At 37.2% G+C, this 14,863-nt stretch overlaps 1 protein-coding gene and 1 pseudogene across 1 annotated transcript in view; one reads left to right on the top strand and one right to left on the bottom strand.

Moving 5' to 3' along the window:
- The window catches only part of LOC102482757 (zinc finger protein 420), a 74,367-nt gene that overhangs the window by 27,603 nt on the left and 31,901 nt on the right, over positions 1 to 14,863 (top strand). Inside the window, exon 3 of the mRNA XM_027765605.1 lies at positions 1,463 to 1,581. Within this exon, the coding sequence (XP_027621406.1) occupies positions 1,463 to 1,581 (119 nt within the window). The remainder of the gene's footprint in view (positions 1 to 1,462; positions 1,582 to 14,863) is intronic.
- LOC102468972 (SAP domain-containing ribonucleoprotein pseudogene) lies at positions 174 to 719 on the bottom strand (annotated as a pseudogene).

Below are 14,863 nucleotides of genomic sequence, written 5' to 3'. Positions count from 1 at the left end.
GTCGAGGAGTGTGCAGAAAAGGAAACAGAAAGAGAGAAACAACAGCGACAACAACAACAAAAAAAAACAAGAAATAGAGAAAAAGAGAAGAAAAACTACGAGAAAAACTAAAAAAAAACTGAAAAATTTAATATTTAAAAATAATTTTTAAAAAAAACCCAAATTGGAAATCCCTCCTTCCTCTTTTTCAAGTTCTCATCATCTTTAAACTTTCTGGAGATTGAAGAGACATTCAAACCAAATCTCTGAGCTCTTTCCTTTAACTTATCCAGGTTAATCACAGGGTTGATGTCAGATGGCAGGTCTTTTGTTGGAATTGAAGAATCCCAAATCTAGCTGCAAAAGCAGCTTTCTTATTTCTTATTTCTTATTCTCCAAGCTCAAAGGTACATTGAATTGTTCAGCCCTCTTCTGCATTCTCTCAGTCTATGGTATTTCAGAAGTAATTTTTACCACTTTTTTCTCTGCTGCCACATCAACACTTTTTTCAAGGGGCTCTTCCTCTTGACAAGCAATTCTGCTGTCTTTGTTTCTTCCTCTGTTTCATCTCCTAGTACATTTTCTTCATTTGCCTCCTCTTCAGCATGCTCTTCTAGATAAGCCTGAAGTCTGTTGATGAGATATTGTTTTAAAACCTTGGTCTCCAAACCACGAGTTAGATGTTCTTGCTTTAGTTCAGCAAGCTTCAGCTTATGGAGCTCCACTGTCTCTGTAGCCATCTTGTTACCACTCCACTCAATAAATTGTTTAATTTTTTGCAAATCTTATACAACCTCATAGGGCCAGCCAGTGGCCTAATGCTTAAGGAGGCTGTGTCCTATATGACTGATGGCATAGTTTGACCCAGCAGCCTGAAAAACATGCTGGATATGTGTGGTTGCCCAAAATCTTTAGAGGAGAATGGAGAAGAAGGGATTGCTGTGTGACACCCACCCTGGGGACTGCCTTTTCACTCTCTCTCTGGCAAATGTATTTGCCCTATAGCAAATTAAAAAGCCCACCCTGGGGACTGCCTTTTCACTCTCTCTTTTACAAATGTATTTGCCCTATAGCAAATTAAAAAGAATAATAACAAACAGATTTCACACACACACACACACACACACACACACACACACAATTCCCAATTCTTTTTATTAATTTCTTAAGTAGAGAAGAAAGAGAAACTTATGTTTATTGTGAATGTATGACATACAGCATACATATTATTTAGGATGCTTATGTATGCCATTACTTTTAATTGAGCCATTGGATTTACCTTATTAGTCCCCAAATATATTGTATGATTAAATGTTCTATATGTAGAAAATACCCTTCAGCAATTAGAATAATCAGGAACACGTTGGCACTTCCTAGCCTGTTTGCTCTGTTGCGCTCTTTGTGGAGTATTCCTCATCAACCCCCCTCCATTGAAAAAACATTTTCTTTATTTCCACAATTAATATTTTGTTTGTTATTTCAGAGATCAGTGATGTTCAGGGATGTTGCCATTGACTTTTCTCAGGAAGAGTGGGAATGCCTGGACTCTGCTCAAAGGGATTTATATAGAGATGTGATGTTGGAGAACTACAACAACTTTGTGTCACTAGGTAAGGGTATCTGCCCTTTTTATTTTAGAATCTGCTTTTGGAGTGGCTGCTCTAACTGCTTTTATTTCAAGGTTGCTTTTTAAATAATTAACTGAGTTTTTTATTATTCTCAAATAAATGGTTTGAAATGACTAGAAATAGACTAAGTTTCATAGTTTACTGTTATTATCTACATCCTTCAAAGTGCCTTAGAAAGTGTCTTATTATGCTTATCTTCTCACCATCTGCCTTGATCTAGGAGCTACATTTGAATTCTGAGATACTTGCATTATTGTCAGAAAAAAACAAGCTGTGCATTGTTATTAATGTGCTAAAGGAGCACTAAATAATTCACAGGCCTCATCACAAATTTAAAAAAAAGATGCAGAAATATATGGATTTTCGGATCAAATAGATTTATATGATTTGTATACTGATAGGGTGGGTCTATACATTTCACTAACAATTGGTCTGAACACAATCCATTTAAAAAACTTTTTTCAAAAAATAATTTTTAAATTGTATTTATTTATTTATTATTATTATTTTTTGGAGAGGTTTTTGCTATAGGGCGTGTGTGCTTACCAGAAAGACAGAGAGAGACAGAGACAGAAAGCGAGAAGTCACCCCCCAGGGGGGATGGCCATGCGGCAATCCCTTCTCTTCCATTCTCCTCTTGGGATCTTAGGCACACATGCACACATGCCTGGCGTGAGTTTAAGCCACTGGGTCTGGGACTCAAACTGTGGTTGACTACATAGGAGTCCAGTGACATAGCCTGTTATGCCAACTGCTGGTCCCATTAATTGTATTTATTATCATTATCATTATTTTTAATTCACCAGAGAAAGAGAAAGAGGGAAAGTGAGAAAGCAAACCATAAGGTCTGGGATTAAACTGTGGTTGGCCATGTGGGAGTCCAGCGCCTAAACTATCATGCTTCCCTCTGCCTCCATGATCCATTACTTATAGCACATTCTTCTCTATGTGCTTAGTAGTTGAATATTACATATGAACAGATTTGTATTTTGCATATTAAGAACTTTGTGGGACCAACAGATAGTGTAATGGTTACGTAATGGTTCGAGTCTTGGACCCAGTGGCTTAAAACTCATGCTGGGCACTTGTGTGTGTGTGCCCAAAATCCTGAGAGGAGAAAGGACTGTGGCATGTTCATCTTCCCTGGGGGCGGGGGGGAATGGTGGTTGATTTGTCATTTTCTGTCTCTCTGTCTCTGTGTCTCTGGCAAGTGCATGCGCCCTATAGCAAAAAATCTCTCTTAAAAAAAAACTTTGCTAGAATTGTCATTTATTAGAAAGAAGCTCAAGACAAACACATGATTGCCTAAGAAAGCTTATCATTTTTGTTTTTTGCTATAGGGTGCGTGAGCTCTCTAGAGAGAGAGTGTGAGTGAGAAATCACCACACAATCCTTCTCAGAATTTTGGGTGCACATGCACATGGCATGAATTTGAAACTTCCAGGTTCAGGCTCAAACTGATCTGGCATGTGGGAGTCCAGTGTGGTAATTTAAATTTATATCATCATCTCCATTCTTTAAAATGTGTTCATGTATTGGGCCAGCAGGTTGTGTGGTGGTTGTGACACTGAACTCCCACATGACTGACTGGTTCAAGTCCCAGACTGGGCAACTTGTTTTCTCACTTTCCCTCTGCATGCGCCCCTGTCCTGAACTGGTGAGTGTATGTGCCCTATAGCAAATTAAAAATTAATAATAATAATAAATAAAATAATTATTTTGAAAATGTGTTCATGTATTGGGCCAGCAGGTTGTGTGGTGGTTGTGACACTGAACTCCCACATGACTGACTGGTTCAAGTCCCAGACCTGGTGTCTTGGTTTCTCACTTTCCTTTTCTCTCTCTGTGTCTCTCTGTTCAAATTAAAGTGAATGAATAAATAAAATTTAACTAAATTAATAATAACAATAAATAAAATAATTATTTTGAAAATGTGTTCATGTATTCAAAAGATATTAAGGGTCTACTTTATGTCAAGGATTATAGTAGATATTGGAGAAATAATGATCTAGACGAGGTTCTTACTCTACTAAAATTTATATTCTTATAGAAAAAAAAACAAAATAAGTAAAGAACAGGCCCAGCCATGGTAGTACATGATGAACGCTACTGCTTGGCAGACAGGGTCATATAAGAGGCCTGTGTTTGATTCACATCCCATTATTTTTTTTTAATATATTTTATTTTATTTTTTAAGGAATTATGTATTCAGCTTTATTTGTTATTATTATTATTTAATTTGACCAGAGAGAGATACACACAGAGAGAGGGGGAAATGTGAGAAACAAGCCACCAGGTCCAGGATGCGAATTGTGGTCAGCCATATGAGAGTCCAGCGCTTCAACCACCATGCTACCTGCTGGCCATTCTTAAAAAAGCTGGGCACACACATGTAGTTCCAGCTACGTGGGAACTGAAACAGGGAGTCACAGCACAGCAAGACCCTGTGTATAAAATCACCAAGTATACACCACAAATTTTTTATTTAACTTTATTTATTTCAACTTGACCAGAGAGGGACAGAATGGGGGGGGAGGGGAGAGAAAGTGAGAAAGCAAGTCGCCAGGTCCGAGATTCTAATTGTGATTGCCCATGTGGGAGTCCAGTGCCCTTAACCACCACACCACTTGTTGCCCCCCCCAAATTTTTTAAAATAAGGAAAGAAAAGTATAGTGTGCGTGTGTATATTTATATACGTACATTTACTTAATAAATTTAACAATATCAGGTAGTGATAAGCAGTGTAAATAAAGGTAAAGAAGGGTAGGAGAATAAAGAATAAAAGGAAGTAAGACACTTGCTTTATTTTATTAATTTTTAAAGCACTTTAAAAAATTACTGATTTGGGAACCAGCAGTTAGCGTAATGGCTATGTCGCTGGACTCCCACGTAGTCGACCGTGGTTCACGTCCCGGACCCGGTGGCTTACACGCTGGGCATGTGTGTGTGCATGCCCAAGATCCCGAGAGGAGAATGGAGGAGAAGGGATTGCAGCGTGACCATCCCCCCTGGGGGGTGATTTCTCACTTTCTGTCTCTATGTCTCTCTCTGCCTGTCTGGCGAGCGCACGCGCCCTATAGTGTAAAACCTCTCCAAAAAGAAAAAAAAAAAGAAAAAAAATTACTGATTTAATTTTTTTTATTATTACTATTTTTTTATTTGCTCTAGGGCACATGTGCTCACCTGAGAGAGAGAGGGAGTGAGAAAGCAAGCTGCCAGGTCTAGGACTCAAACCACAGTTGGTCATGTGGGAGTCCAGCGCCTTAACCACCATACCACCTGCTGGTCCTGAGAGTGACCCATTTTAAATAAGTAGATTTGGAATTATCTCCTTGAAGAGATAATATTTTGAACAGAGTCAGGGAACTAGCAGGTGGTGTGATGGTTGAGGTGCTGGACTTCCATATGGTTGACTGTGGTTCAAGTCCCAGACCTGGTAGCTTGCTTTCTCACTTTTCCTCTCTCTCTCGCTGTCTCTCACTGGTGAATTGAAAAAATAAAAAAATAAAATAAATGAAATTAAATAATTCTTTTTAAAAAAATTGAACAGAGTCAGGCCAATATCTGGAGGAGCATTATTCTAGGCCAGTGGAGTAGTATGTGCAAAGACCATGAGGTAGATAAAAACTTTGTAGAAGTTATAGAATAATGTCTTGAGAAAAATGAATAATAGAGCTATAAGAAATAAGATAGTTATGCAATAGGAAAAAAGGAGTAAAAAAAAAATTGATATTTTATTCTCCAAGGTGGTGCCCTTTGGCTTCTGGCTAAAGCAAATGCAAATCTTTTCTGGAGGAAATTAAGAGGCTTTTAGAATTCTCACAAATTAGGATCAACAAAAGGTGAGTTTACAAAGATCATCAAACCCCACAAGGAAACAGGTCATAGATGAATAATAGGTAATCTGATAAACAACAAATTACATGGCCAAAAAACTTTGTGTATTAGAATTATTAGATAGAGATATAAGCTGTTGGTACGATATTTAAAGAAATCACAGGAAAAGAAAATAAGAAATATTCATAAAGAAATAAATTTGAAAGAGAACCAAATAGATTAATTCTAAAGTTCTGGTTAGGTCTTTTTTTAAAAAAAAAAAAAGTGATAGAATGCCCATATGCTTGCCAGAGAAACAGATAAGAGGTAGAAAGCACCCCAGCAATGGGGTGTGATCTCTGTCCTGTCAGGTTTTTGGGCAGATATGCACACATGCACTCCTGGTATGTTTTTCAGGCCTCTGGGGCTGGGAATCACAGTCAACCCTGTGGGATCTCTCTTCCTTAACTGTTAGACTATGAAGCTGCCCTATTTACTTCATTTTATTTCTTTATTTTTTTGGAGAGGTTTGTGCTATAGGGTGCGTTTGCTTGCCAGAAAGATAGAGAGAGACAGAGACAGAGAAAGTGAGAAATCACCCCCGCCCAACCCCTCCCAGGGGATGGCCATGCCGCAATTCCTTCTCCTTCATTCTCCTCTCGGGATCTTGGACGTGCATGCACATGCGCCCACCATGAGTTTAAGCTCCTGGGTCTGGCACTCAAACCGCAGCCAACTACATGGGAGTCCAGTGACATAGCCATTATGCCAACTGCTGGTCCCATGTTTACTTCATTTTAAAATAAGCATTAAAAGGTTGAAAATTTGACTACATGAAAATTATCCTCTTTATTAAAAGACAAAAAGTGAAAGACAAGCCACAAATTGGGTAAAAATACTTGCAGTGCATCTCAACAACAATGAAACTGGGTTCTGCAGATTGACAATAAAAAAGTAAGTAATATTTATTTTTTTGTTGCTATAGGGCACGTGTGCTCGCCAGACAGACAGAGGGAGACAGAGAGATAGAAAGCGAGAAATCACCCCCAGGGGAGATGGCCATGCCGCAATCCCTTCTCCTCCATTCTCCTCTTAGGATCTTGGGCACGCACGCACACGCGCCCAGCGTGAGTTTGAAGCCACCGGGTCCAGGGTGCGAACTGCGGTCAACTGCTTGGGAGCCCAGCGACATAGCCATTACGCTAACTGCTGGTCCCAAAAGTAAGTAATATTTTTGAAAAAAATTGATGGTAAATAGTAATAGTTCAAAGAAAAGAAAATGCAAATTAAAACCACATATTGGCAGATGGTGTAATGGTTGTGTGTTTTGTCGCTGGATGTGGACCAGCAGATGGTGTAATGGTTGTGTCGCTGGACTCTCACATGGCTGACCACTGTTCAAGTCCCGGACTTGGTGGCTTAAAACTCACACTGAGTGCTTGTGCGTACATGCCCAAGACCCTGAGAGGAGAGTGGAAGAGAAGGGATTGCAGTGTGGCCATTCCCCCAGGGGATGATTGAAGCCTAACCTTCTTCCCTGGGGGAGTAATTCTCACTTTCTGTCTCTCTGTCTCTGTCTCTCTGGCGAGCACACATGCCCTGTAACAAAAATCTTTCTAAAGAAAACACACACACACATTGCAGTGGTTACATATAGGCACCTGGTGCTTATCAGAGAGACAGAAAAACGAATGGAGATAAGGAGAAAGCAACCCCCCCCCCACCCCATGGGGTGTGGTTATGCTGCATTTCCTTCTCTTTCATTTCTCTATCCTGTTAGGATTTTGGACATATATGCACAGGTACTTTTTGGCTTTTTAGCTAAGATCAAGTGTAGTAAACTAAAACCACTGTGAGAGGCCCAGCCACAGTGGCAAATACTGCTAAGGTGCTGTGCCTGGCAGGCTGGAACCAAATGAGAAGCCAGGTTTGATTGCAGGTCCAACCTAAACGCCAGGAGTGGTGGCATGCACCTGTAAACCCAGTGACTTGGGAAGGTTGTCAGGAAGATCTCAAGCTCTGAACTGGCCCAGACAATACAGAGACCCTGTGAAAAAAAGAGCCGAGCTTACTGATGCACCTGTAATATAGCAGGGAGATGAGCCAGGAGTATTGTGACATAGCAAGAGGCTATCTTGGAAAAAAAATGAAACAGTGAGAAAATTATTTCACATGCCTTAGATTGGCAAAAATTAATCAGTCTGACAGTACCAAGCATTCACAACATTTGAAGGCAGAAATGCTCTATACCTTGTTATCCACGATAGCTAGAAAGTAGGAACAACCCAAATGATTGTCAGCTGATAAATGGATGAATAAAATTTGATACATGCTTACACTGGAATATTATTCAGCAATGAAAGGAATGAACTTCTGATACATGCTACAAATGGATGAACCTGGAACAACATGCATGTATCTTGAAAAACTTGCTAAGTAAAAAAAATCAGACACAAGTGTACATATTTTATGATTGTATTTATATAGTGCCCACATTAGGCAAATATATAGAGGCAGAAATTAGATTATTACTAGTTGTCCAGCACTGAGGGTAAAGAGGACTAGAGAATGGAGTGGAGAAAGGAGAAATGGGAAGGGCCTACTGATAGGCACAATGTTTCTTTTTAGGTTGATAAAATGTTAAAAATTAGATTGTGGCGATTGATGTACAACTCTGAGTATACAAAAACCATTCAATTGTGCACTTTAATGAATGAATTGTAAGTATATAAATTATATCTGGGTAGAGATGCATTGTTTTTAAGTATCAATTGGCATAATCACTTTGGAAAACAATACAGAAACAGTTTCCAAACTTATAGGCAGTTTAGAAAGAGCTGGGATCTTTCTAAAAATTACAGAGTCCAGGCTACAGCCCAGACCAAATAATCTCTTACAATCTCTTCACATAGGACACAGTATCATTATTTTTTTAATATATAATATTTTTAACATTTAATTTTATTTATTATTATCATTTTATAATTTGCATGTGTGTTCACCAGAGAGAAAGGGAAAGTGAGAAAGCAAGCTGCCAGGTCCAGGACTCAAATTGTGGTTGGCCGTGTGGGAGTCCAGCGCCTCAGCCACCATGTCACCTGCTGGCCGCACTGTCATTTTTTAAAACTCCCTAGGTTGTTCAAATATTTAAACATGTTTAGTAACCACTGTAATATGGTATTATCTGAGAATTTATTTTTCGAGTTTGAAGGCATACTCCAATTAAGTGTTATTAATTATATGCTTGGCTTTATTTCTCCCCTATTTTATGTTTTCTGCTTAACTCTTTATATTCTAATCTTAATTTTTAATTTTCTTTCTTTAATCAGGATGATTTATAAGTTTTTTAAATTGTAATTCCATTTCCCCCCTTGTTTAGTTTGGAAAATGTGTAGTATTTACATGCATGTAAAGATTATCTTGAGATTTGGCAGGTGGTGCAGTGGTTAAGGATGCTGGACTCCCACATAGCCTACTGTGATTTGAGTCCCGGACCTGGTGACTTGCTTTCTCAATTTCCCTCTCTCTCTTTCTGTCTCTCTCTGATCTAATTGGAAAATAATAATAATAATAAAGTTAAAATAGAAAATAATTATTAAAAAAGATTATCTTGATTATTTTTGTCAGATGCACCTAATTCCTTTCAATGTGAATGAAGTTATATTGTTTTTTTTAAAGATTTCTTTGCCATAGGGCATGTACACTTGCTAGAGAGAGAGAGAGAGAGACAGAAAGAGGGAAAGTGAGAAATCATCCCCCCTTAGGGGAGATAGCCACACTGAATTCCCTTTTCCTCCGAATTCCCTTTTCCTCTATTCTCCTGGGATTTTGGCCATGTATGTACACATCCAGTGTGATTTTAAGCCTTTGGGTCCGGGACTCAAACTCTGCTTGGCCACGTGGGATTCGAGTGCCTCAACCACTTTGCTACATGCTAGTCACAAGTTTTGCTGTTTTTATTAATGGTAATGGGTTTGAAAAATTATACATATTTCATGGATATTAAAACATTTTCTTTAATCCATACACACAGTTTATTTGATTTACATACTGATTTATACAAGTGTTAAAATAAGCCAAATGCCTTATATTTTAAAATCTTGTAGGTTTTTAAGGTGAAGAAGTTGAAAAGCATAGATATAAAGGATAGTATCTATTATGAAATAAATTGGTGGTGGTTATGGCAGTGACTTGAAGTTGCATAGAGAGATAAGAAATGGACATCTTGATTGCATTGTTACAGAATTTTTAATAGGAATGTAGTAGCAGTGTATAAATTTTTTTATACTTTTACCATCATAACTTGAAATACCTTTGTACACTGAATATTATAACTTAAAATATCTTGTTGATAAAAAATGAAATAAGATTTCTGCCATTACTGGTGAAGATAAATATTTTGGGAACATTCCTGCCTGTTTTGATACTTTAATTATTATCATTGTTTGTGTCATTTAACAAATAACATACTTAATTCAATAAAGGCTAAAATTAATGTCTGTCTTCCCTCAGGACAATATAAGGATCTTAGAGTGCTTTCATTTTGATCATCTTCTCCAATTTAATACATTATTGTTGTCTGATATTTTTGTTTTGTTCTCCTTTAATCTCCAAAATGGGCATCATTGTTATTTTTTATAATGACGATATTTGCTTGTGGATTTATTCACATATTATCCTTTAATCTGCATTTCATTTCTCTACCATTCTACCTTGCTTCTGGGATCATTTTATTTGTCATTAATATGTTAGAAAAGGTTTTTGTTGTTGTTGTTGTTAGTAAAAACTTGCAGTTTTAATTTTTGTAACTAGAAAATAATCTTGTTGTGCTGCCATTCTTGCCTGTTGATTTAACTGGGTGTAAAACTGTACTGACAATTATTTTTTTCTCAGCACTCTGAAGATATTATCCCACTGTCTTCTGGCTTCTATTGTTGCTCTTGAGAAGTCTGCCATCTATTTCATTGTTATTCCTTTTGTAAGTAATCTGTATTTTCTCTCTAGCTGGTTTTAAGATATTTTTTCTTAAGATTTTAATGTAATTGTATTGTTTCATTTCAATATTTTCCTTCTGTCATAGATCATTTTTATTATTTTATTTACTTTTTAAGAGAGATTTTTGCTATTGGGTGCATGTGCTTGCTGGAGAGACAGAAAAAGAGAGAGGGAAAGTGAGAAATCCCTTCTTCTCCAGTCTCCTCTTGGAATCCTGGGCACACACGCACATGCGTCTGGCGTGAATCTCAATCCTCCGGGTCTGGGACTTGAACCACCTTGTGGGAGTCTAGAACCTCAAGTACCATGCCACCTGCTGGCTCTGATCTTTTTTATTTTTAAGAGACTCCTTTCTCATTTTATATTCTCATACATTTCAAGCAACTATACTATACTTCATGCAACAATTCTAGCTTCTGGGGGACAGGTAAATTTTATTACTTCTTGTATGCTTGACAGCTCTTGTATAAAGATGAATTATCCAAAGCATTTTTTCCCCTCCTTTTAATTGAGAGTCTAGGCCAGGACTGAGATAGTCCTTGTCATTTGGATAGATATTTTCCCCTTTTTCTGAACTGTAGGCCTTGGATAGTTCCAGTTTTGTAAAGAGGTTTATCCCTAATCCCTACTCTTTTTCTGGGCCCAAGAACTATTTCTTCAATTTCTCCAGGGCATCAAGATTCAAACTTTGGGCCATCAGGTGGTGTGGTGGTTGAGGCACTGAATCCCACTTAGCTGACCCTGTGGTTCAAGTCTCAGACATGACAGTTTGGGAAACACACTAGGTGTGTATATGTGCACATGCCCAAAATCCTGAAAGGAAAATAGACAAGAGGGGATTGCAGTGTGGCCATTCTCCTGAGGAGATGATTTCTTAGATTCCCTCTCTCTCTGCCTCTGTGTCTCTGGTGAGCATACATGCCTTGGAGGGGAAAAAAAAAAAAAGACACAAACTTTAAGCAATTACAGTCAGGAAATGTCCCAAGGGTACCTGTGACTTCAGAGCAAGTCTCTAGTTTCTGGTTTTCACTATGCTATGTCACCTCTGGATCTTCTTTTTTTTTTCTCTTTTTTTTTTGAGAGAGATTTTTGCTTTAGGGTGTCTGTGTTAGCTGGAAAGACAGAGACAGAAAGTGAGAAATCACCCTGCTGGGGTGGATGGCCATGCCACAGTCCCTTCTCCTCCATTCTTCTCTTGGGATTTTGAACACACACCCACACACATCTGGTGTGAGTTTTAAGCTACTGGGTTTGGAACTTGAGCCATGGTCAACTATGTAGGAGTCCAGTGACATAACTGTTATGCCATCTGCTAGTCTCTGGATCTTTTTTACTTTCTTTTAAAAAGCATACTTTAAAAAAGATATTAGTTGTTTTATCCAGCATAATAATTATTTTTCAAGAAAACTGACATACCTTGTACTAACAATATTGAATCCTTCTATTTTTGAACATGCTAAATCTGCTTTTCCATTTTATATGCTCTGTAATGTTTTATTGCTTTTTCATAAACAATCTAAAATATTTCTTTTCAAGCAATTTTTTTTACTACTTTATAAATTTTGTTCATATTATAAATAGGACTGTTTGGTTCAGTGACATTTTCCAAATGGCTAATACTGATATTGTATAAGACAAAGTATTGATTTCTATAAATTGATAATAATTTTATAGAAATTTCTAATAATCCTTCTGTGATAATATTGAATTTCTAGGTGGACATTTTATTCTCTATATACAGTGTGTTGTCTCTCCCTTTTCTCTTTCTTCCCTTTTTAAAAAACTATTGATATATTCAGTAGCATCCCTAGCAGGATTCTTCATGTGGAAAAATAGATTGTCTGATGTTGTAGGATAACATTTATTTGATTATGATGTGTTAGTCATTAAATACACAACTAGGTTCCATGTTGCTAATACTTTATTTTAAAATTTTATGTATGTTTATTTATGATATTGACTTAGTTTTCTTGAGTGCTCTTTTTCCAATTTTGTTACATTCATCTAACTTTGTAAAATGACTTGGGTAGATTTCCATCATTTTTGCATGTTCAACAACAGTTATGTATAATTAAAATTGCATATATTTTAATAGTTTGGATGCTCTGGCCAGTATTACATTGAATTCAGATTTTAAAATCTTTTTTTTTTAAGAGGTTTTTCTATAGGGCACATGTACTCACCAGAGAGACATAGAGAGACAGAGACATAAAGCAAGAAATCACCCCTCAGGGGAGATGACCATGCTGCAATCCCTTCTCCTCCAGTCTCCTCTTGGGATTTTGGTCACTCATGCACATGTGCCCAGTGTGAGTTTTAAGCTGCCAGGTCCAGGTCTTGAACCGCAGTCGACTGTATGGGAGTTTAGTGATGTAACCATTGTGCCATCTGCTGGTCCCCATATTTTAAATTCTCAAGTGTTTATGGGTGTACAAAAAACTTTTATCTCTCTGAGTTATTTTTTGTTTTATTTTTCATTTATTTCATCTAGCTTTTCTAATTTACACTTGAGTCATATATGCCGGGACCCACTCAATAGAACATGAATTCTGAATGGGGAGGCTATGGATTAGGAATAACTGTAACAAACACAAAAAGACACACAAATATAGAAAAGCAAGGATCAGGTGGGCCTGATTTCTCTAATGGAGAAAGCCCCAACCAGGAACTGTCCTCAGGTTTATTCTTTTAAAGGGCAGAAAATGGGGGAAGAGGAGATGGGATACAAAGACAACTGGTGCCATGTAATTTTTCTGATTTTTGGGGGACAAAATCTGTTAAACACATATGGCTTCCTTTAGTCTGATACTGCTCTGCTGTATCGGTATGAACAACAACAGGCAGATAGTGTTTTCGTATGCAAATACTTTCATAGCCATGCAAATGAAGCTCAAAAGCACATTTTTGTATGAGTCTAAAGGTCACCATGTTTGCTCAGATTGGCCGCTCTCCATGCATATATAGATTTTTCTCATAAAATCTTTTTTAAGAGAGATTTTTGCTATAGGGCTTGTGTGCTCACTTGAGAGAGACAGAGAGACAGAAAAGGAGAAATAACCCCTCACTGGGGACAGCCACATTGCAATCCCTTCTCTTCCATTCTTCTCTAGGAATTTTGGGCACACATACACATACACCCAGCATGAGTTTTAAGCCACTGAGTCTGGGACTTGGACCACAGTCGACTATGTCCGAGTCCAGCAACGTAACCATTACGCCATCTGCTTGTCTCTTCAATAAGCACACACATCCTATAGCAAGCAAAAAATAAAAATTTTATGTTTTTTTTAAAGAGGTTTTTGCCTCAGGGTGTGTGCTCTCCAGAGAGAGACAGACAGAGATAAAGACAGTGAGATAAAAAGTGAGAAATCACCCCTCAGGGGATGGCCATGCTACAATCTCTTCTCCTTCATTCTCCTTTTGGGATCTTGGCAAGCACACACACATGCCCAACATAAGTTTAAAGCCATTGGGTCGGGGACTCGAACTGCAGTCGCCTTGTAACATGACTGCTATGCCATCCATTGGTCCCTATTTATTGGTATTTTTAATTAGCTGAATTTTAGTTCTGCTATTTCTAGTCTTTTTAAACTTCTAGCTTATTCATTTTCTGGTTTTTATGTAGCTTATCATTTTGTTTTGATTCAGTTTGCTTTTTTCTCTCTTCTTGAGTTAGAATCTTTGTTGTCTAGTTTTTAATTATTTCTTATTTTCTAATAAATGAATTTAAGACTGTAAGTTTTCTCTGAGTACAACTTTTAGAGAATTCTTACAGGATTTCACAAAAGAACTCCCAAAGTTGCTTTTGGTAGTTCTAAATGGTTTGTAAGTTTTATTTCCTTTTATAACAAAAATTTTATAGAAGTATCTTAGTTACTTAGTTCTAGGGTTATCTATCATCTTTTATTTCCAGTTTTATGTTAATGTGATAAATGGATAAATATTTTATTTCAGTTTTATCTGTCTACCTACCTTTTAATTATGTTCTTTCTCTCTTCTCTGTCTTTATTTTGTGACTGTTCATATTAGGTCCTCTGCTCTGGCTATGGATTTATTATTTCTCTTTGTTTGTCTGCTGGTTTTTGTTTATTTACTTTAGAGCTAAGTTATTAGTTGCATAATGATCATGACTATTATAATTCTCCTTTCCTGATTCTTAGATAATTGCCTTGAACTGATTTTAGTGAGAAAATTGAAGCAATCAGAGGGGATCTTTACAAACTCCTGCAGCATCATCAATCTGCCTATCTACATCTGTTCTTACTCTGCCTATTCTTGTTAGGTTACATGAACTTTCTGTTCCTTTACTTAAGGCTAGTACTCTCACTTGTGTACTAAATCTCATTCATTTATGTTTTTTTTTAAAAAATTATTTTATTTAAGTTTACTTATCCATTTATCTATTTATTTTAATTTGACCAGAGGGAGACAGAGAGAGAGAGAGA

Source organism: Tupaia chinensis, unplaced genomic scaffold (assembly GCF_000334495.1).
Source record: "Tupaia chinensis unplaced genomic scaffold, TupChi_1.0 Scaffold138910_1, whole genome shotgun sequence".
Classification (NCBI taxonomy): domain Eukaryota; kingdom Metazoa; phylum Chordata; class Mammalia; order Scandentia; family Tupaiidae; genus Tupaia; species Tupaia belangeri.
This window is presented reverse-complemented; position numbering and strand designations above follow the sequence as displayed.